This window comes from Hyperoodon ampullatus (genome assembly GCF_949752795.1).
Source record: "Hyperoodon ampullatus genome assembly, chromosome: 8".
NCBI lineage: Eukaryota > Metazoa > Chordata > Mammalia > Artiodactyla > Ziphiidae > Hyperoodon > Hyperoodon ampullatus.
The window spans coordinates 30,347,706-30,375,222 of record NC_136921.1 but is presented as its reverse complement, the minus strand read 5'-3'; the positions used below and the strand labels follow the sequence as shown (position 1 = coordinate 30,375,222).

The following is a 27,517-nucleotide window of genomic DNA, read 5'->3' as shown; positions in this document are numbered from 1 at the left end:
CAGTGCTCTTAATGGTAGTAAATGGGATGATAATTTGCTGTGCAAACCTCCATCTTCCTAACAGCTTTCTCAGGAGCCTACTAACGCATTGCGGGGGAGACAGCGCTGCAGGAGCTGCCATTTCGGCAGCTCATTGACCTCAGTTGAGCCTGAAACAAGGGCAGATTTTTAGGGCCTCTTGGATGGGGAGCCAGCCTGGGGCCAGCTGTAGTAGTGAGAAAGCAGCACAGGATTTCAGGAGGAGGAAGATGCCCCTCCGTCCATCTTCTTTCATTACATCCACCTCAACACCTTAGTATAACAAGCCTGATTGCACAAATGGATGGACAGATTTTCCCAGTCTCCCTGGCTCCCCACAGCTTGAGTCCTAAGATGTTGGGATTGTTGGGGAAGTAGCTCCTTAACATATGCCTGGAGTCAGCAGAAAACAGGGCCCATGTGCTGCTGCAACCACCAGAACGGCTCTTAAATAACTACATATGATGTTTGAACCTTAGGAATTAAAAAAAAAATCATTGCTCCACTTAAAAAATATGAACATCTTACATATTATTTGGAATTTGCAGAATACATTAAATACTAATTATTACAATCAATATGAACATAAACTATTACTATTAAGGCCAAATCAAAGCAAAGGTAATTTTGGATAGGTTTTTCTAAATCATATTCCCTGTCTGATAATCTCTTTCCTTACCCACTCCCACCTGTATCATAATTATCCCCAGTTCAGAATCCTCGGTTCTGAAGCGTACCAGAATATATCACCCCCAAATATGAGCCCTTGGCATATGTATTATTTTGAACTAAAGGCCATTGAGAACCAGTAGATGCAGAAAAAGCTATAAAAACAGGGCACACGTTTTCCTTTTGTAAAGGAAATTTACATTTATAAAGGAAATTTCTTTTTACCAATAGTGTCTCCCTCTCCCTATCAGGAAGAGGAGGACTCTTAACAACACTTATTAATGGAAAAACCACGGACTTAAATCTGCATAACAAAACTTACTAAACAACCCTTGTTCACCATCTATTTCCCGGTCACTTTCTCATAACTTGCCTCCCCCCACCCAGAAGCCCAGAGCCCCCTTCCCTTTGTTTAGTGTAAAATAATTTACAAGCCTGAGTTCCATCCACCTCTTAGAGTTACTCATCACTGGGTGTTCCCATGTGTATGCACCATACACATTTAAACTTTGGTTTGTTTTTCTCTTGTTAATTCTGTCTTTTGCCAGTCCAATTTATAGGGCCCCAGTCATAGAACTTAAGATGGGTCAAGGAAAAAGAAATTTTTTTCTTCCCTACAGTCCAGATAGAAAATGACAGAAAATTACTATGGCTTCACTGTGAGGAAAACCTAGTTTGGGGATTTTACAGGGGCTTGAAGAAGAATAGACACATCCTTGAAATAGGGGTAAAAGATACAGAGGGACAGTAACCACTGTACACAAGATAAACCAGAGCCTGCTTAACCCATTTGCAGAAGATCTTGCTTGGTTACATGATTTTACATCATTTTAATATTTAAGAAACGTATTTACTTTAAGGAGGTTAAATTCCCTTGCCTAGTATGGATAAAAACAACACCACATTTGCACATTCTTAAAGAATAGGAAATGATGGAAAGCAACTACTTGAGTATTCGGGGCTGCATTTCACCTATGTTTCCACTAAGCACCATTGAAGGCTTTAGTATCAAGAACTTTTCAAGCTATAAAGATAAATGAGATAAAATTCTTGCCCTTGAGAAGCAGCCTAGTGGGAAAAGCATATACCTAGGACATAATTGCAACAAAATTTGACAAGTGCTATAACAAAGTTATGTACAAGAGTTAAAGAAGCTTTCAGTGAGGAGGTGACTAATATTTGAGTGATCTTGAAAGACAAACAGTATTTGTCAAGTGAAAGGAGAGGCAGTGGTGTTGCAGACAGATTGCACCTGCACGAGTCAGGCATGGAGAACGTGGTGCATGTCAGGTCCAGTAACAATTTTGATACACAAGAGTGACAATGATGGAAGGAAAAATTAAACACTGTGGAATACACAAAAGAAACCACTGGATATTGTTTCAATGGGGATTATCTGAACCTATAGAGATATGCATCACTGTCTTTGACTAAGCTGTTTCATAATTTTGTAGACATTAACGTTAACTTGTAGACAACTGATCACAATGCAAATAATTCTTATCTATAGACATGCAAATAAATTCTGTCCTGGTTGAGGGACAACCCTCCCCTTCAGCCCAAAGTCAGTCTTGGGTCCACCTGCAAATTCATTGTAACATTCTTAATCTATCAGCTTGTCTGTTCTTTGGTTATTTCTTTCAACTAGTTGTAACTTACTGGAGCCCTCTTTTAATTAACAAATTAAATAAAATTTTGAATACATGTTCATTTTATATTTATATAAGTATCATGATTTACCTCTTTCTGAAAAGAGAAGGATTGAGTGATGAAAGCTTTGCCTGTGATGCTGAGTTCAGGTTTTATTCTATGACAGAATATGGCCAACGAAGAATTGTAGGCATTTACATTTACATTTTGGAAGAGTCACTGGCTGCTGTGTGGAGGAAGAGTTGCAGAGAGGAGAGGCTTGAGTTGGGCAAACCAGTTAGGAAGCAATTGCAATAGATCAGCCTATATTCAGATAATACCAGGTAAAGAGGAGAGAGGTTGCATGGAGAACTATATTAAGGTAGAACTGACACTGTAAAAATCAGATCCTTTAATAATAAATGTGACTAATATAACTGGAACAAATTTAGAATTCTTAAGTATTAGAGATTTACCTGTTGTAGATCTGTTAGTAGGTTTCTCAAAATCCTTCGAGTCATGCGTCCCCCAGAATCATAACCTCCCTTGTTATTTTCTGCATAGAGCTGAAAAAGAGCTAGACACATAAGGGGGGAAAGAAATCTTTAAACTGAATACTTGCTATATATCTTCGAAGAATATGTGCTTTGAATTCTAAACAGTTTATTTGTGGCTATAAAGGCGAAAGTTATAATTCTTGGTTATTTGCTTGCTCTTTTGAAGGCTTCCCAAATGAAATAATTTGATAACTAATGAAGATCCATTCACATTTCAACTTTTTGATAATCTAGCACATCAATAACAAAGACCACAAGGTTGGTAAATGGCGATGTGAGCAGAGTCTGTCTTTAAAGGAATAATAGCTACTGGTGTCTGAATAATCTCTATACAAATAAATATCAAGGATAACCAAATTATGAATAGTTAGGAAGCATAGATCAACATCTTGAAAAATTCTACGTCTTGCTGAGTACTTGCCGAACCAGAGCAGTGTGGCGGGGATACAGGAGGGAGTGAAGCAGATAACGTGTTGGAGAGATTTGGTGGTCACTGCACTGCAGACATTCAAAACTTCTACATATGTTACCTCTGTATTTTGTAAGAGGACTATCCCCTGAGAGGGCAATCAGGGCGGCGGCTGCAGGTCCAAGCTTGAGAAAACCCGTTCCTGTGCTGCATGGCAACAAAACAGAGATAAGAATGGGAAAGGCAGGGTTATTCTTGGTGAAGTGGTTTATAAAAACCATGACTATGAATGGACACTTCTTTCTTTCTTTCTTTCTTTCTTTTTTGGCTGCACTGTGCAGCATGTGGGATCTTAGTCCCCCAACCAGGGATGGAACCTACGCCCCCTGCAGCGGTAGCTCAGGGTCCTAACCACTGGACTGCCAGAGAGGTCCCTGAATGGACATTTCTGACACCATGTTACAAGTTCACGCTTTTCATGGTCAGTTTTCCTATATCTAGAATTTGACAGAACTAAGAATTGAATGAAAATATTTCATCCTTCATTTATTCATTCATTCATGTGTTCAACAAATGTTTATTGGGTGCTTCCTCTGTACTAAGCACTGTCCTAGGCACTGGAGACACAGGCATCTTCCTGGGTCCTCCTGGACCAGGCAGTCTCACTTCCTTTAGGGCTCACATGCTGGGAAACCAAACAACAGAGACAAGAACCAAAAGGCAGGCAGAAGGAGCAAAGCTTTATATTTAAAAAAATCCACCCGTTCTCAGGCCCTCACTTAGAGCCTCATCACCCTGTGCCCACTGGCTGTGCAGTTTCTAAACCTACAAAATACAATGTATCAAATGCAGGAGGATTGTTAGAGGCAGGCATTGATACAAGAAAGGACAGCCAAAATCATAATGCTTAAGGAGACTGAAATCATGAAAAAATAACTTGAGAACATGCTTATATACTATTTGTACAACAACAACAACAAAAATAATAAACTAGTAAGGAATTTGCCGAGTGGTTAAACTGTGTTTGCCTTTGGGAGGCAGGCTTTGGGGTGGTATTTCTTCTTCCTCACTCTTTTCTGCACTTTCCAAATGTTTTATATTTACTGTGAGCTTTAAAAACTCCATTCTACAGGATGAAGGCTACTGGGTCAAGACCACGTAAGATAAACACAACTGAAGTGGGGCAAAAAAGTGGTAAACACACACACAAACACACACACCCGACACAGGGTGTAAGCTGTTTTACGTGTGCCTCTCCAAGTCATACATTGAAATCCTAACCCCCGATGTGATGGTATTTAGCGATGGGGCTTGGGAAGATGATTAGGTCACAAAGGTGGAACTCTTATGAATTGGATTGCTATTGCTACAAAAGAGACCCAGAGAGCTCCCTCGCCCCTTTCACCATGTGAGGACACAGCCAAAAGATGGCCCTCTATGTACCAGGAAGTGGGTTCCCACCAGACCCATCTGTCTGCCGGTGCCTTGACCTTAGACTTCCCAGCCTCCAGAACGGTGAGAAATAAACGTTTGTTAAGTCACCCAGTCTATGGTAGTTTGGTATAGCAGCCCAGACTATGACAATAGGTTAGCCATTTACGCACACGTTATTCAACTCTATCCCACACAGAAACTGACAACTGGTTATAAAGGAATAAGCAAAGATATATACTACGGGAGACTCGAGAAAAGTGTAATTTATATATATACATAGATGCATAATTGCCCTGGCAAAAGGTGTGCATGCTTCTCTAGAGTGGAAATGAGTCTGTATGAAAATGTGGATTTTCCCCCTTTTTACTGTCCGTGAGTCATTCATATTAGTGAAGTTGATAAGCTTCTTTGATAAGTACTTCTTTGTTCCCCTCCTGAATAATACATTTGAGGAAAACAAACAAACCAAGAAGCCTTCTTAGATATCAAGCCTTGAACGAATATTAGACAACCCCAACTGGTCAATGACCAGAGACAACTAAACACCTCCTGTGAGGTCACAGCATGGTCCCCTCAGCCTCACCTGTCATACATTGCTGTGAGAAGGCTCAGAGTGAGTTCCGAAGCTCTGGGGTGCACTTGTCCTGGTTTTTCCACCCTGACTCTCTGAAACAGCTCCTGCAGAGCCTGAAAAAGCTGCTGCACAGAGACAGCACTTTCTCTTGCCTCCCAGAGACTCTGACGTAGTAGGACATGCTGAATCAGAGAACTGTCAATCAAGTCCACTGCAGGAAGCAAAGGAAACACTGCATCACCTCTGATCTGAACAAAAGGCTTCAAAAAAGTAAACATCATCTAGTCTTTAATGAAGACTGTTTTTTTATGGCAGCTGTTTTTTTTTTTAAGGGAATTACATATGGCCACTATTTGGATACATCTCTCTTGTGTATAATTCAGGCGTTCCTATTCTAACAGTCGATTTGATTTTGGAAAAGTGCATCTGTTTGTAAAGCATAGTTAGAACATTATTCCCAGTATAACCTCTAGGATGTGGCTTTATAAAAAGAAATTAAAAGGGAAAGAAGTGAGAAACTTGAAAATAGCTTTCCGAGGAAGTTAGGACACTGGTGAAAAGTTGGGAAAAACATTTTTATACTGTTTATTAAGTGGATTGAGAAAATTCATCTTTCATGTTCAAATATCATTTTTTCTTGTCTGCAGCCTAGCTCGAGAAGGAATATTGTGTATAAAAATGCAAATGCATTACTTAAAAAACTCAGTGATCTTTATAAAAGAGCAGTTGCTGAATTAGACTCCTTAGGTCTCACCCTTGCTTTAGTAATGTTTATTTTTTTTGATCTTGGTCTCATCAGTATTATTATCCAGAAAGGCACTTAATAAAACCAAAGTTGCTTACAAAAAATAATGGTTTATTTCTTACATATTTTTTATCACCTTCTCCTAAAAATGTGACAAGGCAATAAATATAAGGAAGAATGAAGTAGAACTAACTCCATGGTTTCTTGCAGATGGAGGATGACAGACAAAATGAATAAACACCCACTTGTGCCATCTGAGATGGGGATGTCGGTGGTACCAAGAGCTGCTGGCATTTAAAATGCTTCAGCCTGTGAAGTGATAAAACCCTGCACTTCTGTCTACTTTGTAAATCAACCTCGCATACACAAATCTAGCACGTATAATAAAATTTTTATTTGTTCTCTGATACTGCTTTTAAAGGGAGAGTCTAAGAAAGTGAGGGGTATGTTTTGGGATGTGACTGTGATAAAAACGTGGCTGCATGCGGTAGAGACTGCAAACTCTTTTATCATTATTCAATCACAAAATCTATCACCTCGGCCTGGCGTGCTGTACACAGGATGCTGCGTCTTCTGCCGAGACTTCTGTATTACAGCAAAACAGATAATAGTGGTGTCCATTAATCTCACCACCAGATTTGTGCAGGAACGCTCTCCGGCTCTCCAGATCCTGCTGCCTGGAGCTCACGATATGTTTATCTCGGTGTTAGGGACTTTTGTTTTCCAATTTTTGTTTGGTTATCTGTTATAGGTAAAACTTTTCAACTTCTGATTTCGTGTACTGTTACTATTTCCCATGCATATTATTTATATTCACTGTTTCTGATGCAGGTTTAATAAAAAATTCAGAAAGGTACACCCTCGGATTACACTGTTTGTACACACCCAGGCTCATATGAACAGTGATGGAGGCTCATGTGAGCATTGGCTGCTAACTTTCTTTAATAGGAGACATTCTCCAGGAAAATAGCATGATTGAGGGTAAATTTTTAGGGAGCATCTTCTGCCTTTTGTTGATTTCTGGAATAATATAAGTAATTCGTCTATATCAGTGATTTAAAAAAACTTTTTTTTAAGCCAAGAATACCTTCTTCAAAGGATACTTTCACAGAAATGCAATATGGAAGATAGAGCAAAACAGAGTTGTTCTGGTAGAGGAGATAGCCTCTTGGGTTTTCTCTACTTGCCTATTCTTCCTTTTCCTACCTTGCTGGCCCTTTTGGATTTTCTCGACTTGCCCATACTTCTTTTTCGCACCTTGCTAGCCCTTTGGGTTTTCTCAACTTGCCTCTACTTCCTTTTCCCACCTCGCTGGCCCTTTCTTACCCTACTTCACACCCATGTCCACTTTGTGAAACACAGTTTGAAAACCACTGGTCTATCTAACTTATTAGGCAGAGGCAAAATATTTTAAAAATTTCAACCTTTAGGAAAAATGACATATATGTGTGTGTGTGTGTGTGTGTGTGTGTGTATATATATAATACAATTTATATATATATATAAAACACAATTTTTTAGGTCTGCTGTAATAAATGTCATAAATTACACAAAGTGATTTTTTTAAAATGCAATACAGAACTTATTAGAAATCAGTAACTTCAGATATGCTGAATGCCTGTGGTTTTTCACAGCCAGGACCCAAGTCACTTCATTTTGGAGAATTTTTACAGGATAAAAATTTTTACTGTATTTTACCTAGATAACAGTATAGGAAAAAAAACCATGGCATTCAATCAGATAAAATTTAATGCAAAAGAGTAGTTCTCATGAAATTCTCAAGCGATTTTTAAACTTTATGGCCTGAGGATTATTCATCTGAACTTACTTTTGCAGGTTCAGAAAGAGACGGGGGTACAACTTAAAAATGCAAGTCTTAAGTAGTAGAAGGAATTTAGAAATGTTTATATTTGAATCTACAAGTTATATTAAATTATTTTGTGATTTTATTTTGCATCAATATTGGTATCCTGAAAAGGAAATAAACAAACAAAAAATTTGCAGAAACCAAGTAGGAACATTTTTTTAAAGAATTAAAATCCTCATCCATGAATTATTGTCTATTGTCAGTCAGCGAAGCTACATGTGGGTGGAACACACAGGTGTATCTTTCACACTCCATCTTCTCTGTTACAAGTAGGTTAGATGCACAGGTCCAACTTTCCAGATCCAGCAGTCACTCACATGGGGGGAGTTTTTGGTTTTCTATGAATTTTACATTACACATCAGGGTCAGATTATTTCAAGTGTTTCAAGAGAACCTGTACTTACATTGGCACAAGGTTTGCACTGATCGTAATTTGAAGGCTGTTCTATAAATGGAATTCTCAATACTATTAAGAGCATCTGTAAAGAAAACATGAAACATCATAGATAAAGGACTGTCTCATTAGATAAATCCCATATCCTAGAAGGAAATCCTAGAGAGCATGTAGCCCTACTTTATTTTGCAGGTGAGGAAATCAAGGTCTTAGAGCTCTCCTTCCTACCTGGGAACAAATAATAATGGACTACGCTATCCTAGGCTGCAGGTGACCATAGGGAGCCTCCTCTGAGCCCACCAAACTAAGGAATCCCCCAGTGAGGAGGACTCCTCCATGAAGCTGTCCACTTTTTATAAAAAAATGAAATAGCCTATGAAACAATAAGACAAAAAACTATCTGTAGAATATAAATTCAGTTTGTTAATATATTCTAGTCATATGTACACACATATTTATGTAACTATGAAAATGACTATCCATCCATTCATTTAGCAGATTTTTATTGAGCTCTTACTATATGGCCCTGGCATGATTCCAGGCTCTTGAAATATAGCAACTAACAAAACAGATAAAAATTCTTGCCCCGTGGAGCTTAATTTCTAGTGTCTTTCATCATATTGTTAACAGTGGATATCTTTGAGTGCTTGAATTCTTAGTTATTTTCTTCCTACTTGTCAATATTACCTAAATTTTCTATAAAAAGCACGTTATTTTTATAATCAGAAAAGAATTATTAATATACCTTCTTTTACCCACCACCAACATCACTACATCAGTGGCTAGCATTTCTGAGCTCTTACCAGGCACTGAGTATGTATTCACCCCTTTCACAGTGTGGAGGTGAAGAGAAAGCTCTGGAGCCATGTCTAGGTAATAGAAAATGTATATGTAATATACAAATGCCCTGTACATTTGTATATGTAATAGAAAATGTATATGTAATAGAAAATAGAAATGATCAAAACATATGAAAAAAAAGTTGAAAGACTAATTACTATAGAAGACTTTTTGACGAGGAAAATCAGTCATCAAAGATAAACAACCATAAGCAGAGATAGTTTTGCAGGCAAATTCCTTTAAACTTTCAAGGGATAGGGGAATCCCTGTTACTCAACTCTTCTAAAAACTGGAAAAACTCAGAAAACTTCCCAGCTTATTTTAGGAGGCTAACATAACTGTAATACCAACATTTGATAAAGTTTTATTGAAAATAGTGTTATTACTGAGAGAAACTAGTTAAATTCTGATTTCAGACTTTGAAGGAAATTGGTCTAATTGGCCAAGGAAAATTGTCCAATATGGGACGGTTTCAGCATCAATTCAAAAGTCTAAAGTTTGAAGTCTCATCTAAATACCATCTAAATCAGATATATAAAAAATAAACAAATCTTATTTAAGATGAAAGCAAAGATGAAACATAATATATTAGCAAATATTTTCAAGAATTATGTTCCATGATATGGAAAGATTTATTTCAGGAATTTAAAATTTGTTCAACAGTTAATTAATATATTAAGAGAAGGAAAAAAGTTACTGAACCAGCGGATTCTCAAAATGCATTGGTAAAATTCATCAGCCATTCTGATTTTTTTAAAACTGGTACATGATCTAGGAAGAGAGGAAACATCCTTAAAATGTCAGAAATAAAAGGCAAATTTCGTATAAAAGTGAGATAGACAAAAGACATCTCTGTTAAAGTCAGGAAAAAATCACCCCCATCCCCCTTTTCACCACTGTGATCCAACTCTAGTCTGAAGCAGAGAAATAAAATACAGGGCATCAGGACCACCCCTGTCCCCTCCACACTGTGCCAGATAGGGTGGAATCTCCTTGATAGACCTTGAAGGATAGCCCTCCATGATGTCAGTATGAGTCCACTGGAGCTGGCATATAATAATAGAATTGGAACTTATTTGCTGTCCCTGTTTTGGAATTCTAATCTACAAAAACAAATAAAAATAAGAGTTATAAATTTTAGGAAGGAAGAGATGTACAGATGTTCTGATTGCCTCTCTATCCAGATAATTCATGAGGATCATCTGCAAGTTGGCTGGATTTAGGACAATTGTATGAGAATCAATAACCTTCCTTTATATCAGTGGTTTTCAAACTTTATCTTGCATCAGATTGCAGAGCTTACCCCCAGAGTCTGGGTGGGGGGGCCTGGGTATTGCATTTCTAATCCCAGGCGATGTTCATGCTTTTGGTCCAGGAACTATACTTTGAGTACCACCACTTTATACCAAGAATAATCAGTTAGAACAGGTAATTTTTAACATCTAAAAAATGCCTAAAGTAAACAAAACAATGTGTAAGAGCTTATAAAGCTTTATTGAAAGCTATATTAAAGATAATATGAATAAATGGAGAGATCTATTTCCTCCATTCCTGGATATTCCTAGATTAGGAATGTTCAATAGCATAAAGATATGAATTCTCTCCTATAAATTTAAAGCAATTCCAACCCAAATTCCAACTACCATTTTGAACTTGACAAAATAATATAAAATTAATCTGTAAGAATAAATGCAATGTGTGCTTATTTCAGGAACAGATAGAGTAATGGAACAGGACAAAATCAGAAACTGACCTATGTATACATAGGGTTTTAGCATATGATAAAGATGATGTTTTAACTCAGTGAGAATCAACAACTTCCCTTTATATCGGTGGTTTATATCAATGAGGAAATTATAGATTATTTAATAAATAGTGTTGGGGTCATTGGATGGATAACTAGTTAGAAAAATATAATATAGGTACTTTAGTTCAGATCATAAACAAAAATAACACCAGGATGTATTACAGAGTTAAACATGAATTCTTAAAACTCTAAGACAATTAAAAGAAGAAATTTTTGGCAATCTTGAGGTTGAAAGATGTTTTAAAGCATGATTATAAGCCCAAATCCACGGCAATGTGTCTACAACTTAGTATGGTCCTATTTTTGTAAATGATAAAAACTAATAGCAAGAAAGAACACAATAAACACAGTAGGAAAGGTTATATATCAAATTTCTAACTGTTTATCTGGGGACTGGGGTACATTATGGGAGGGGTTTAATTTTTTACTTTCTATAACATGATAGAGATCTGAATGGTACTGGGGAGAGAAAATTGGGGAGGGATATGAGGCACAATCTTCTAGTGAAATTGACAGGGATTGGTGGCTGTGGACGTGGGAGGGAGACCAAGTGTAGGAAATAATGGGGGAGGATAAAGTTTGCGCATAGAGGTGGAATGGGAATTCATTTTCAACATCTGAGTTTGAAGTTTCTTTAAGACATCTGAATGGAGCTGTCCAATAGGCTGTTGAAACTACCTCCCAGACACTTGGGAGTCCAGGATTCTGGAACTGGGACTTGTCCCCAGAGACTTGGGCTTGGAGCACAGGGAGTTGGAGGGCATGGTCCTTGGACTGCAAATCCTGGAGCTAAGGTGACCTGAGAGAATAGGCAGACATATTGGTCAAGGTATCTTTCTGAGAAGGCTTGTGGATCAAGCAGAGTCCAGGTGAAAGGCAACAGGTCAGAAACTGGGAATGCTGGACTAGAGCCAGAGGGTTCCACATGGTGATGAAAAGGAGAAGCTTAAAGAGATTTCCCAGCATGGAGGGAGTAGCCATGAGAAATTTTTAGAGTATTGCTGTCCAATAGGAGAAATATAGTATGATTCAAATATGTCACCTTAAATTTCTAGCAGCTACATTTTAAAAAGTAAGAAGAAACAGGTGAAATTAATTTTAATGATTTATTTCATTTAATCTATCAGAATATTAGTTAACATGTAACCAACATAAAAATTATTAATAAAACATTTTCTGTTCTTATTGTCTTCAAAATTCAATAGTTTTTTACACTTGCAGCACATCTCAATTTGGACTAGCCATATTTCAAGGGCTCCATAGCCACATGTAGCTAGTGGCTACCAGTCTGAGAGCTCAGTTTTAGTGAATACTGGCTGGGAGGAGGAGCTGTTCAGGGTGTTGAACAGGACTCAATTTTTGATTCTGTATCTGGGGGTCAGGGTTGCTATTTAGGATGGGATAGAGATTTAGGAGTCATTAGTGTTGACTGTGGGCAAGACCATGTCCATCTACTAGGCTGCCTAAGAAGAGTGCTTTAAGTGAAGAGAAAATTAGGCTAAGTAACAGTATGCCTGAGAAACATAGTCATTTAAGTACCAGATGGGAAAGAGAAACCTAAGAAGAAGAAGAAGAAGAAGAAGGGAAAGCCAAAGAAACCAGGAGACAGCAATGGTACAAAGGCCAAGGAAGGTGAGTTTCAGAAAGTAGAGACAAGCCAATAATTCAGTATCTTGAAGCCACAAGGAGATCAACTATGTGCTAAAAATTAGTCTCTGTTTTTGATTAACTTGACTATTAAAGGCTTCATAAGAGCACTTTTATGGGGATATGGGTGTTGAAATCAAATTACACAGGATTGATCAATGAATGTAAGGTAAAGAAAAAAACATAAAAGCAGACAACTCTTTCAAGATCCTTAATCTGAAGGGAAGACAAGAGGGCCATCGCTAGAAAAGCACACAAAATCAAAACTGATTTTCAAAGGCAGGAGAGATTCTAAAATGTATGTATGGGTCATGGAGGAGGGGTCAGGAGAGAGGATGAGGTTGAGGGTCCAGGAAATAGAGTTCCAGGAGGTACCTGATATAGCAAAGTCTGTCTCAGAGGACAACATGTTCCCGTAGCCACCCAACATCCATTCACCTTTCTTCTGGTGAACCACCTTCCCCTGATCTTAGTTCATGAAATTCTAGTTGGTTTCATTCCAATGCTCCTGTTTCCATGGAGGACATGTGGCTCAGGTCTACCCGATCAATGAGAGCATCATTGCCCTCCCCAGATGTGGACTCATAACCAAAGTCAGGCAAAGAATATACCAATGAAATTTGGATCAAGGGCTCTTTGTTCAAGTTACCAGGGAAGAAGACTTATTTTTTTCCTGTTGGACTTGAAATTGTAATCATAGCTGGCAGCAGCAGTTACTCTCCTGTTGGGATGTGTAGCTTGAGCATGAAACCAACTCACGAAGGAGAGTAGAGATGAACTTGGAGATGGAGAGAAACCACGTCCTACTGACATTGTCTGGGCTCAGAGCAAGCTAGTTCTCCCTAGGGTAATTAATTATATAAGGTAATAAATCCTTTTTGAGCTGAGTTCTCTCTTACAAGTAACTGAAATGTAGCTAACTGATACAATCTCTAAGGTAGAGGCAATGGATGGAGGAAGATGTACAGGTGAAGGAATTAGCTTTGGCATAAGCCCCTGAGAGGACTTCCCCTCATTCCCTGAGAGGAAGAATAAAAGGATATGATGGTGGGTGTGGGAAAGAAGGTATGTCTGAGGGTTTCTGTTTTCTTTATGAAGTTGGGGACAAGTTCACTCAGAATTAGGAAGAGATGGTAGAGCAGAAAACTTGAGGAATGGTAAAGATATGGTATTGTTACAGCAGGCAGTGAGAGAGGAAACCAGTCACACACTTTGGAAAGAACTGCCAAGCAACGTTGCATCTCTACTATTTCTTGTGATAACAAATTTCAATTAAATACACTTTATACCCGTAATGCTCACTTGGAAGCAAGGTTTCACATGCAAACAAGCTTTGAGCCCAGGACTTACTTGTATTTATTATGCTGAAGGGAAGATGCCTTGAGGAAAATAAAGCTATTTTCAAATTTATTGTCTGCTGATTACCATAAAACTCAGGCAATTGGGAGTAAATGGTTTGTGTGCTGGAGAAGTGCTTGTGACTAGAAACACAGCAGGCTCTTTAGCCTTTGCTAAGCAGGCCCTGAACAAAACAAAACAAGGGATTGATGGGGGATTTCATTGATTCAAACGTATGTGGCAGGATAATTTATGGTAATATTAATTTCTTACTTGTTCTTGCAGCAGTGGGAGAATTTAAAGAATGAAAAGGCAATGCTTCCATGTTCATTTCTCTGTGTGTTCCAAGGTCTAAGCTCTTTTTACTCCTTTGGGAGACTTACCACCTTTTAAGGGGTCAGTGTTTCAGGGGCCACCCTGAAGTCAACCCACTCAGGCTTTAGTATGAAAGGCCCATCAAAAAATCAATGCCATCCATGGAAATGGGAGAGTTGGGATCAACACTACTAGAATTTCATGGACTAAAATCAGGGGGAAGTTGTTCTTCCAAAGCAGGTGCACTGGTTTAGCAGAAGAAACGTGACCAGATGCTGGATGGCCAGAAGAGCAGGTTCCCTCTGAGAGGGGCTTTGCTGTGGCAAATATCACCTGGATCCCTCACTGCCTGAACCTCAACTTCATCCTCTGTCCCGGCCCCCCCTCCCTGACCCATATACATACGGACATTCTGGAATCTCAGTTGCCTTTGCAAACCAATCTTGATTTTAGTGTTGTTCTAGCTATGACTCTCTTTTCCCTAGAGCGGGAGAGATGCTGATACCTGGACAGGAAAGTGGGAGATGCCTAACTGGGGTTCAAGTTTGAGGGCTGATTCCGGGGCTTCCCTTACTAGCAGTTCCCCAGGTGGAGGGAATGGCTGCGTTGTGTAACTAGGGAGACCAGACACTAGGCTTGGCAAGGATTTCTGTGTCCAGTCTTGACAAGGAGTCCCCTGTCTTCAAGTGGACCCCAAAGCCAAAGGCAAAGAGCAGAGCTGAGTGGTGGCCACGATGGTACTTCAGACCAGATATTCTGAACACTTCAGACCAGATGTTCAGGAAAAACCTGAAAGGGTTTCTGTCTCAGGATGGCTGCTTCCCAAACTTAACTTAGTCTAAATTTCATACCAAGTGACAGTGACTAGCTTTTGGTTTGGAAAAGGCTGTTTCTTGCCCTTGAGTGTTGTGGTGTCAAGTCCTGGCTGTTCCACATATGGATATTGAGTGCCAGGCACTACGCTAAGCCACTCAGGGCGTTACGGCGCTGAACCAAGTCAGACCCACCCTTGAGACCTTAGAGCACACCCCTGGCCTCTCCTCAAATATACCTTGATTCAATGATCAACATATGATCATGAGTCAAAGACACCTACCTTAGGAGGATGTGGGCTGTGCCTGGAAGTGTCATTAAACAAGACAGCTTATTTAAAAACCCTCTATATTTTGTTATTCTTTTTTGAACAGGTGTAACCGTATCAGAGACCTACAATTTACTCTCTTTTGTTGTTTACTATTTCCTTATGTTTTAAAAATGCTTAGTGTTCAGATAGGAGTCCAATGTTAGAGTAGGGGAAAAGTCATATCTCTGCCCTAAGTCTGGAGAAGGAGAACACATAGAGAGTAGCCACAATAGTGTGGAAATGGTTTACAAAAACGTAATGGCCAACATTGTTTTTCCTTCTGGAAACTGGCCAATTTTTGTGCCTTGGTTCCTCTCAGATGCACCAAATGAACACAGAATCAGCAAGCTAGGGAGTCTGCAGTCTCCCAGATGCTGCTGTTGGTGGAAGAGTGATTCTATGGCTGCTCTACCATCTGGCCCATCACACTCCTGTCAAGTTATGTTTTGCAGTGTCATCTGATGAACGTATGCAGCATAACATGGCAAGCTGTGATACAGTATTTGGGGAAAATGAATGAGTATCCCAGGTGATTCACCAGCAGCCCTGCCTCCTCAAGGCTTCTTTTTTTTTTTTTTTTTCTCCTGCTGGTAAGAGAAGACTCAAGAAAGGAAGAAATTGCTGGATGTGTCAGACCCAAAGCTATAAACAAAGTAATTTGAGATGTTCACAAAAATAATAATATAAGCTACAAAGCTACATATGGTCTTGTTCATGGAAGCAATTTAACTGGGAACTTTGTTTTGCTTTAAACGATTCATATTTTTACTTAGCCAAATCAATATGTGTCATTTTCTACAGATACTAAGAATGTAATAAAATTTCTTTCAACAGCCCATCATCTAGTTCGATGATCCAGAAAGAGATATTTTAGGCCAGTCGTCCTAAGTGGGCAGCATCAGCATGGCCTGGGAACTTGTTAGAAATTCATGTTCTTGGTCCCCACCCTGGACCTACTGAGTCACAAACCCTGGAGGTGGAGCCCAACATTTTAACAAACCCTCTAAATGATTCTGATGCACATACACTACATTTAAGAAACACACCTTAGGGAGAGAAAAGTGGGCTTTGAATGGATTATCTACTGCTTTTTGTTAAGCTTACTAATATGAAGGCCCAATACTGGGAAACCCAAAGATAATTTGAATCATTCAAAATGTTGTTTTAGATAAATAACTTGAGATAGTACAGAATTTTATATAAAACAGGCCAAGTTAACAATCTAGATCTTAGCTAGGGGAATAAGGCTGCCACTAGGTCCAACAATAAAAATATCACAAGCCAGTCCTGGGCCTACCCTGGCATTCAGAGATGCTGGAAGAAAAGGAAATTAGTTTCCCTCTATCCATTTATCAAATAGTCATATAATAACAGCTGTGAGACTTTTCTCTCAACTTTGGCCTCAAATAGTACAGTGAACTTACCCCTGACATTAAAATATCTACAGTGATGTCATTTTAATAGTAAACTATGAAGATATATGTAAATAAGATAAGCCACTTTTTGTGTATTTGAATAGCAATTTAAAGTGCAATTATATTGAGATCAAGTCTTTTGTTAAATTATTTTTTGGTGCTTTGGGTACAACAGACCAAATACTCGTCAATATGTTATGAATTTCTGTTTAGAAAATGGAGAAAGTCTTTTCAGTCATCCCATAGTTTCTTTTTCAGCCAGGCATTTGCCAAATGTCACTCCTCTGCAACTTGGAAGTCTGAAAATACAACATGTGTGCCTGAGTTTTTTGTTTGCAAACTGTGCTCAAAAACTTAACAATAATACTTACCTTGTTTATCTGGGTCCATTTTAGGAATTTCTTGGAATAACAGATGGCAAGAAGGTCCTTGTAACTGGAAATGAACCAATATTTTAAGCAGGAGCTTTTGCAGTGGAATTGCTGGATGTATCAGAGATATTTCAGGCCAGTGGTCCTAATTGCTGGGTGGGGAGCAAAAAGGCAACTAAGCAAAGTCATTTCACCAGTGGGACGATGACTACAAGGTTCTCAGGGAGACTAAAAACTCCTGGGAGGGTAAAAAATAAGGAAAGCAGGGAGAAGCTTCTTATACTGGTCACTTCTCTAGGGAAGCTGGCAACAAACTCCTGAAACTAATACGATGAATACTTAGAACTTTTGAGGCATTATAATTTTAAGTGTGGACTGAATTCTCACTTCAAGAAAATGGAAATTTACTTGAATTTTGAAGGACAAAATTTGAAGCTCTCAGTGCTTGAATTTCTAATAGCACTATAGTGCATCATTCTACATACTAAGTATCTGAAAAATACTATCCATTTGAACACCTTATCACATATATCTGTGTATTTATGTGTGTCTGTGTGTGTATACAATTCAGTTTGCTTTCAACGAGAAGAATGGGTTATGCTATAATAAAACCTTAACACATTTCTAAGAATGACATTTCTTAATATGGGTAGTTGAAAACTGTTTTTAAAAATTACATGGTAATTAAGTTTAGGTAGGACTTTTCCTCATCTTCTAATGAGTATATTAATGAAGGCACAAATTGTTGGGCAGATAAGCAACATTTTACAAAGAGAGAAAGGAAGACAAAATTGATTACATTTGTTCTTTAAAAATATGATAGCAATAGTGAAAAATACCAGACCTGCCCCAAACCAGGAAGGTTCCAAATATATTCAAGTAAGATTTGTTTTGAAAAGTTGTAGCAAGGACAATCAGGTTAGAATTCTTCTTGGTGTAGAAACACTTCCCCGAGCCCTTTCTGAAGTCCCCAGGTAGGTGCAGAAGGGTCCAGTCTCCCAGCCTGTCAACAGTGCACCTGGAGATACAATCTATCTGCCTCCATTCCAGGTCCTTACCTTTCTTAGTTTCCTTGGGGAAGCAGTTTAGTCAAACATTCTGTAGAGGTTACTCAGCAGTTTTGGAAGAAGGAAAAGTTGAGTACTAACAGATTTCCAGATGTGGCATTCCTATGGAGAGTGGATGTCTTGTTCTGACTGTCCAGCAACTACACACAAAACTGATATCGCGGCTGCACTGTTTTTAAGGGCTCACAGAAGTGCATTCATTAGTAATAGAGATGTTGCATAATTTAAGACTACTCCTACATCTCTGTTTCAAAGGGCTATTTCAGTATTGATTTCGTGTGTGGGAGAGACAAGTAAAACTTCTGGGTGCTGTTGAGAACAAGGGTTACCACAGAGATTAAGAAACAGTATGAAGAACTCCACATCCCAGCTACCTTACTAACCATGCCAGATACGAGTGACCTAGGGATGGAATCTAAGTCATTTGATTATTAATTCTTTTAGAAATACAGAGGTACGATTACAGATTTTTTAAAGGCACCAAATATAATACAAGTCTTCAAAAGGATAATAATTCATTATGAATGCACATTTCCTCTTAAGTTCTAAGTATAATCTGAAAATGTATTTTTTAAAGTTCAAATTAAAAATAAACCTGTTGTAATCCTAATGGACTTTTTTTTTCTAGTTACCATCTTTTTTTTTTTTAATTTATGTATTTTTGACTGTGTTGGGTTTTCGTTGCTGTGCGCGGGCTTTCTCTAGTTGTGGCGAGCAGGAGCTACTCTTCATTGCGGTGTGCGGGCTTTTCATTGCAATGGCTTCTCTTGTTGCAGAGCATGGGCTCTAGGCACGCAGGCTCAGTAGTTGTGGCTCACCGGCTCTAGAGCGCAGGTTCAGTAGTTGTGGCGCACGGGCTTAGTTGCTCCGTGGCATGTGGGATCTTCCTGCCCCAGGGCTCGAACCTGTGTCCCCTGCATTGGCAGGCAGATTCTTATCCACTGCATCATCAGGGAAGTCCCAGGCTTTTATTTTATTTTATTTTATTTCCAGGCTTTTATTTTTAAAAAATGAAGTCATATCAACCAAATGTATTAGAACTTTACCATGAACGTCTTCAGGTGGCTGGAGACAGGTCTTTCAAAAGGGCTGGAACCCAAAGCATAGGTATATTACTCCATGAGCAGTACCTGGAGAGCCAGAATATCTGGGTCCATGCTCCCAATTGATGCTCCTAAAACAATTATGATGTGGTCACTAATCCGCTCCAGAATGTGCCATGAGAAAAATCAGTATGATCTCCAATGACAACGAATCTATCCCTTTCTTTTTGAAAAGTATTAGTATCACACTACTGGTTTCTTAAAAACAGAAACTTGGGACATTTTTTAAAATGAAAGTTGATTAGTAATGGGGCAAGAATGGGATCAATTGGAGGGAGGAAAATGTATCATTTGTTTTTCTCTATATGAATTTTGTTGATATTCTGGGAGGAGATAAGACAATGTAGGAAGAGAAAAAGTCTTTCTCATAGGAAATTTGTATCTGTATGAGTGCTACAGACTCAAAGTTGAGAACATATTTAGAAGTTTTGTATTTCATTATATCTGCATCAAGACATAACAAAATATCTGAGGTATTGGCAATAGAGGGAGGTTGGAATGTTTTCCTGAATGCTGCCATGTTGAGATTTGAGCATATCTCTGGCATTGATTAATTACATGGATCAAAAACTTTGCATCAAAAAAAAAAGTTGTCTGAAGTTCCAGGCAAAATGATATAATTAAGTAGACAAATGTTTAAGTACATGAGAATGAACTAGGGGTTGTTGGAAAGTAATTAAAGCAAATGGGCAACTGATAGTCCTGAGCTCTCAGCCTGGCTGATTTTGGACAGCTGAGATAAAAGATAGAGGACAGTTTTGGTTTCACTTACTTCTGTTAACTGGAAAATTCTAATTACTCTTGCACCTCCTGGTTCAAGCTCAGATAGACTTAATTGCATTAAGACTTTCTTTTCTTTTTTGTAGTATGTTTTGGGTTATAAATCAAAGCAAGTTATTACAATTTTACAATATTATAGGTAACTGACAAGGGGACATTTTTTACTAGTATGGCAGTAGTTTCTGTAAATCAAAATTTTGTAATTGACACTGTCTTTACCTTCTGAAATGGAGTAGCTCTACCCTGAGGAAGCAGGTGAGAAGAGGATTCAATCTCCCCATACAATCACACCTTGCTCTGATTTAGACAGACTCCACACCAACCAGAAACTGCGTGACTGTTCCTTATCGTGCATGGGTAGTGTTTTTTGAGGCAGCCATTTTCTGTTCAGTATCTGATAGCTCTTTACACATGCATCTGAAGACTCTAACTTCCAAGAGAGAAAGAAGAGCCTTGACACATCATACCCTAAAATGTTTAGGTAGTCCCTTACATAAATTACAGGATAATTTTATATACATATTTATATACATGATGAACAATTTTAACAAATCAAGTTACTAAAATTGACTCAAGAAGAAATAAAGAGAACCTTTGTGAACTGTTGGTGGGAATGTAAATTTGTACTGCCATTATGGAAAACAATACAGAGGTTGATCAAAAATTTAAAAATAGAACTATCATGTCATCCAGCAATCCTACTGCTGGCTATATAGCCAAAGGAAATAAAATCAGTATCTCAAAGATATATCTGCACTCCTACATTCACTCCAACATTATTCACAGTAGTCAAGATATGGAAGCAACCTAAATGTCTGACAGTGGATGAATGGATAAAGAAAATGTGATGTATATATATAATGGAATATTACTCAGCCTTACAAAAGAAGGAAATCCTGCCATTTGTGACAATATGGATGAGCCTGGAGGATATTATGCTAATTTGAAATAAGCCAGACAAAGAAAGACAAATAGCACATGATCTCACTTACACATGGAATTCAAAAAGAAAAGAAAGAAAAAGTCTACCTCAAAGCAACAGAGAGTAGAATGGTCGTTCCCCGTTACCAGAGGCAGAGGAGGGTGAAAGACATGCAGGGAAGGGGGTAGACATTGATCTAAGGGTACAAACTCATTCTTTGGGCTTCCCTGAGGTCTTCCAGGACCACCTTATCTGAAGTAGCTTCAACATATAACTCCATTTTATTCATAACTATTAGCACAACCTGTGGTCATCTTGGTTCTTTATTTGTTTACTGATTTATCATTGTTTTCTCTACTAGAAAGCAAGCTCCTCAGGGGCAGGAATAAGAGCTCTTTTGTCTTGTTTGTTCATGTGTGATACTGTGATTCGTAGAAAGAAATATATATTTGGATTTTGTCCCTTTGTCCCCTTTCTGGCACTGAGCTCCTAAAACCCTTGGAATTTCCTAAGGGATGAAAGTGATAAATTGTCTTTTATTATGTTAATGAGGTGACTTTTGGAAGCACTTAAGGATAGGGGGTTGGTTACCAGAGGAACCAACCACCTGTTTAGTGGGTTAGAACTTTAAGTCTCACCCTTTTGAACTTCTGGGGAGGGGAGAGGGGCTGGAGGTTGAAGCAATTGCCAATGACCAATGATTTAATCAATCATTCCTACAATGAAGTTTCCATAAAACCCCAAAAGGATGGGGTTCAGAGAGCTTCCAGGTTGGTGAACATATGGAGATTTGAGAAGAGTGGCATGCTGGGGAGGGCATGAAAGCTTTGCAACATTTCCCCATATATTGCCCTGTGCTTCTCTTCCATCTGGCTCTTGAGTTATATCCTTTTTTAAACAAATTGTTAATTTGTTAAGTAAAATGCTTCCCTGAGTTCTGTGAGTTGCCCTAGGAAATTAATCTAACCCAAGGAGGGAATCTGATCTATAGCCATTGGTCAGAAGCACAGGTGACGACCTGGCCTTTTGATTGGTGTCTGAAATAGTGTATGTGTGCGTGTGTGTGTGTGTGTGTGTGTGTGTGTATGTGTACTGGGGGGCAGTCTTATAGGACTGAGCTCTTAGCCTGTGGGATCTGACCCTATCTCCAGGTAGATTGTATTAGAATTGAGTTGGATTGCAGGACATGCAGCTGATGTCAGAAAATTGTTTAGTGGTGGGAAAGACCCCTACACTTCAGAATTAGGAGCAGAATTATACTCTGGATCCTCAGTGTTTGCTTCCCATACTGTATGAGCCATTGTAAGCATCCAAGAAATGTGTTGAATAAAATCAATCAGGAGAGATTCATTAGCACTGTGCATGGAGAGAGTCCCCTACCTATGATCTATGTTGCATATTGCTTTCCTGTGGAGATGAAAGTTAATTATAGTCTGAGGCTCTCAGATTTCCAAATTATTTAAATACTTCTCCTTGTTCTGACTCCAAACCTTCTGATTATAATCTGTGTCTCCACGTAGCTTGCACAGGAAGTGAAGTCACTCTCAGGGCTGTGGACATCTGCTCTCCTTGGTAGGTTCTATTTTAAATCTAAGACTTATAAATTGGCATTCTTGTTCTATCATTAGTCTTGGTTGGTTTTGTGAGGATCATTAATAGTGCCCACACATTATACTTCTGATTGTGCAAGGATCAAGAATAGGCTTTGGTCGTGGATGCTACCAAGGTAATATCACCCTAGGAGATAACCTACTCACTTCCTTGGAGACTTACTGGTTTTCCTTTTTTATAGATACTTCAAAAAATAATAATGAGTACTGTCAGAATTTAGAAGACAGGGACAAAAACATACATTGATTGATTGCAATTATGTGTCAGGCATTATTCCAGGTGCTTAGAAAACACTAGAGAATAGATGATGATCCTGTCATTTTAGTATGGGAGATGGACAATATGATAAGTAATAACATAGGAACAAACAATAATATTGATTATTGTAAGTGCTATGGAATAAAATGAAAAGTAGAACAGGATAAGGGGGTTTAGATATTGCTGAATATTACAGTCTTTCATAGTGTGGCATGTGTAGACTCCATTAAGAAAGTGAAATTTGAGCAAAGATGTGAAGGTGTTCGCTAAGTACCATTTAAAGAAAGAGTGTTCCAGGTAGAGGCTCTGAGGTGGGAGTCTGCCTGGCAGATGAAAATTGTAGCTAAGAGGCCAGTGTGGCCAGAGCAGCGTGGGATGAGCAGGGAGGAGAGGAGTAGGGAAGATCAGAGGGATGCAAAGGTGGGGCGGGAACAGGCCAATGTAAGGACTTGACCTTTACCCCGTAGTAAACTGAGAGCCTCTACAGGCTTTTAAGCATAGATGGGAGACTTGACCTTTACCCCGTAGTAAACTGAGAGCCTCTACAGGCTTTTAAGCATAGATGGGATACTACCTGATTTACAGGAGAATATTTTGAAGTTAGCGCCAACAGGACTTCCTAAGAGATTGGGTGTAGAATGTGAGGGAAAGAAAAGTAAAGGGTGACTCCAAGGGTTTTGGTTTGAGCAGTTGGGAGGATGAAGTTCCCTTCACTGAGATTTTGTGGGTGGAACAAGTTTGAGGTGTGAGATGTTGGAATAAAAGGGAAATTTGGGGCTTGTTAACTTATTTGTCTATTTGCAATTTAACTAGGAATCTCAAGTAGAATAGAGGAGTATCAAGTTTGGAAGAGATGACGGCTTGGAGATATAAATTTGGGAGTTACCTACACACAGATGGTATGTAAAGCCATGCAACTAGATGGAATTATTAACAGATGAGTGTAGATAGAGAAGATAGCCAAGGATAGATCCTTGGGGCACTCCAACCTTATGAGAGGGCAAGAGGATGAACCAGCAAAGGAAACAGAGTAAAAGTGGGATGCCTCATGGGGATGAATTAGGAAGAAAACCATGAGAGTGCTGTGCACTGGAAGGTAAGTGTAACCGAGAGAAGGAAATGATCCACCATGTCAATCACTGCTGATAGGTCAAGTCTGTATGAGAACTACGGACACATCCTGGGATTTTTCAGTCATCGAAGTAACTTCTGGGGGCTGTGGGTGTAAACTTGACTTGATGGCATTACTCGAGTGTGACTACTGCATGCTGTTCTTGGGCAACAGACACTCGGGCCTGGGGCCACTTTCCCTGAGATTGAGATAGGTAGTGTACCTACATAGAAGGAGGAAACCGTGGCTCTGCAAAACCCTTGCTTATGGCCCCTTTGTATAGAAACCATGCTTCCTTGGATCAAATGAGAAACTTGTGATTAGAGATCCCTGAGGGCTGATAATGTCTGCCCAGAAGAAATTAATCTAAGGCGCAGAGCAGCTGCTCAGGCTTGGGAGGGTTACGGGTTTTGCTTCCAGCAGCTCAGCTGTAAGCTTGGGTAACATTTCTGTGTCCTCTGCAGAATGAGTAAGCATGCAGCTCTGGGCCAGGACCATTTTAGACATAAAGATGCTCATGTTAAGGCCAACAAAGGAGCAAATGAAGGTTATATATGACATTTCCCACCTGGTAGGAGTAGAGGGAGGAAAAGGCTCTTTAACATATTTCTGTCTGTTGGAATCCCATAATTTTCATCTCTCTGATATAAAAAGAAATGATTTGGCCAACAGAGGGAAGGTCACCCCACTGTGTCAGACCTAAAGTAGCTTCAGTGAGATAAGATTCTAGGCGGGGCAAATGGTCTATGCAAATGTGGTGGGGAAGCAAACCTAAGGCTCAAAGGATTGTAGTGAACCAGTTTGGATGACATTAAGAAGTCCTAAAACAACATGCTGGTAAGTGTGGAGAGGAAGCCTGCAGTCAGAAAGTGAAATTCAGACTAAAGTACCAAGACTGTAGATGTGGATAAAGGGAATTTGGGAGGTAGCTGACTTAGGACGTGACTGTCCATTGGCTGGAGCAGTGGTTGTGAAAGTGTGGTCCTCAGATCAGCAGCATCAGTGTCTCCTGGGAACTTGTGAAGAATGCAAGTTCTCAGGCCCCACATAAGACCTGCTGAATCAGAAACTCTGGAGATAGGGCACAGCAATCTGTTTTTAACAGGTGATTCCGATTCATGCTAATGCTGAAAACCACTTGTCCATTGAGCTAGGCTGATGACATTTACTCACTGGAATTGAGAATATTAAAAACATGATAGCATATACACACCATAATACATAAAATAGATAACCAATAAGGACTTACTGTATAGCACAGGAAACTATACTCAGTATTCTGTAATAACCTCTAAGGGAAAAGAATCTGAAAAAGAATATATATATATGCATATATGTATAACTGAATCACTTTTGCTGTACACCTGAAACTAACACATTGTAAATCAACTCTACTTCAATAAAAAATAAAAATAAAAAAGAAATTAAAATATAAAAATATATGAAAGTCAATACAGGTTTTGAACCTGACTGAGTGGGAGAATTGCCTAAATTATCTAAATATATTTCTTATTCATTCCCCTAGAACAAATGACAATAACAAAGTGAAAGATATTTCTCTATCAACTTATGTAGCTTTTGGCTGTAAGTATATATAGCCATATATATAAGTATGTATTTGTTGGATGTAAGTAACAGAAACCACAACTCACAGGGGCTTAAACCCTAAAGTTATTTGTTGTTTATTCGACAGGAACTCTGAAGTTGGTCCAGGGTTGGCTCAGAGGCTCTTTGAAGTCATTGAGGCCTTGGGCTCAGGCACCAGGCTTTTTCTATCCTTCTACACTGCCACTCTTCTGGTGGCACCCTGCTGGTGATGTCTCGCCTCATGGCCACAAAATGGCTGCCCAAGCTGCAACCATTAGGTCCTGGTAGAGTAGCATTTTAAGCAGGAAGGAAGTAGGTGGAAGACAAAGTGCTTTCTCCTTGCATACCATTCATTCATTCATTCATTCATTCATTCCCTCTTTCTCTCTGCCTTCCACACCCTCTCTCACACATACACACAACCCCGCTGGAAGATGATTCCTCCTTATGTATCACTGTACAAAACTGGGTCACATCCCTGCCCCTAGACCAATCACTGGCAAATGGGACTAGCTAAGATCTACCAAGATTCATGGCCTAGAGTTGGGACCATTGCCCATCCCAACAAAATCAGAGTTCTGTTAGTCAAGAGAATGGGAGCAGAGATGTAGGGAGGGCAACTAAGAGTGCCTGCTACAGTTACAGGATATGTACACTTAACCTATATGTCAGTGACTAATAAAGTAATTACTTTATTCATATAATGCCTTTCTCTGAGTCATATTCTAAAAGTTCTACTGAATATTCTTCCCTCATGCCTTTATCATGACAGTTTTAATAACATGGAGAAATTTTTTTTAATAATCTCATGTTAAAGTTACTCCGAATGTGAAGACCAGACTTGAGATTTCCCAAGTTGGGTCATTACAAACAATAAGCTACTGTGAGAGCTAGTGCATCAGCTGAAAAATGAACAAACAAAAACAAAATAGTAATTCTCTGAAAGATGTTATTTTTGAAATGGCACCCTCATTATTTTTAACAAATAGCAAGCACGTATAATTCCATATCTTGTATTAATTTTGGACAAATGTATGGTAGTAGGTATAGTCGTTAAAATCACTTTGTTCTCTTCTCCTATGGGAAGACACCCATCCTGGACCATCCTGGTCATCCCATAGTGGTTCAAACAAGCGATTGTTCAGATTCATACTGGAAAGTACAGCGTGCTGGGGATGGGGCTGAATATTTCCTACAGTGTCCCTAGAGAGGAGAAACTCTGCCCATGTCTCTCTCTAACCCCCTCCTAGATGTCCAGCTATTGGAGAAGTAGCTATTATCTGATTGGTCAGGGCTTGACACCCACTGGGAAGAGTCTCACTAAAGGGCAGGGCTACTGGATTGAAAGGTGATTGTGTTCATGGTTGTATTCTCTGTTCTGACTTTTCCTCTTGGTTCTGGCTGATAACTGATGGGCATAGCTGACTCCAGGGGAATGGAACAGGAAGCTTTGCTTGAGTTCCTTAGTCTGAGTCACACGTTCTAATCGAGTTCAGTTTTACCGTGAAGAAGCCCTGTGTGCTGCGGGGCAACTGCCACATGCCCCACTGTGTGTTGTAGAGCACCAGGGGATTTCCCCTCCAGTTACTCTTCTTTGTGGTCTCACCCCTTTGGTTGAGAACCCCACAAGAAGGGGCAGAGGAAGTGGTAGGATTAGAGCACAAAACCTCACCTGAAGTCCTTAAGTCCTTAAGTTTTCTTCATAATAAATGAGGTGCTGACTTCGGAAATAAGCCAAAGTTAGTCATGGTTTTAAAATCATCCAATTTATTATGATGGTATAGAAGCAATGCAGAAGCACCTGAAAGCTCCCTGAATTTTCAGAAAGTAACTTGTACCTGAAACACCATTTAAAACTACAGAGGGGGGCTCCCCTGGTGGCGCAGTGGTTGAGAATCCGCCTGCCAATGCAGGGGACAAGGATTT

At 39.2% G+C, this 27,517-nt stretch overlaps 2 protein-coding genes across 2 annotated transcripts in view; both read right to left on the bottom strand.

Annotated features, from left to right (window-relative positions):
- DYTN (dystrotelin) overlaps window positions 1–17,171 on the bottom strand; it is a gene marked incomplete at both ends in the record, with an annotated part of 49,962 nt that extends 32,791 nt beyond the window's left edge. The window contains 5 exons of the mRNA XM_079710677.1: window positions 2,793–2,893; window positions 3,404–3,489; window positions 5,300–5,501; window positions 8,307–8,381; window positions 17,153–17,171. Of these exons, the coding sequence (XP_079566803.1) occupies window positions 2,793–2,893; window positions 3,404–3,489; window positions 5,300–5,501; window positions 8,307–8,381; window positions 17,153–17,171 (483 nt within the window). The remainder of the gene's footprint in view (window positions 1–2,792; window positions 2,894–3,403; window positions 3,490–5,299; window positions 5,502–8,306; window positions 8,382–17,152) is intronic.
- Window positions 17,172–17,337: 166 nt separating this feature from the next.
- MDH1B (malate dehydrogenase 1B) overlaps window positions 17,338–27,517 on the bottom strand; it is a gene marked incomplete at its 3' end in the record, with an annotated part of 38,864 nt that continues 28,684 nt past the window's right edge. Inside the window, exon 12 of the mRNA XM_079710676.1 lies at window positions 17,338–17,390. Within this exon, the coding sequence (XP_079566802.1) occupies window positions 17,338–17,390 (53 nt within the window). The remainder of the gene's footprint in view (window positions 17,391–27,517) is intronic.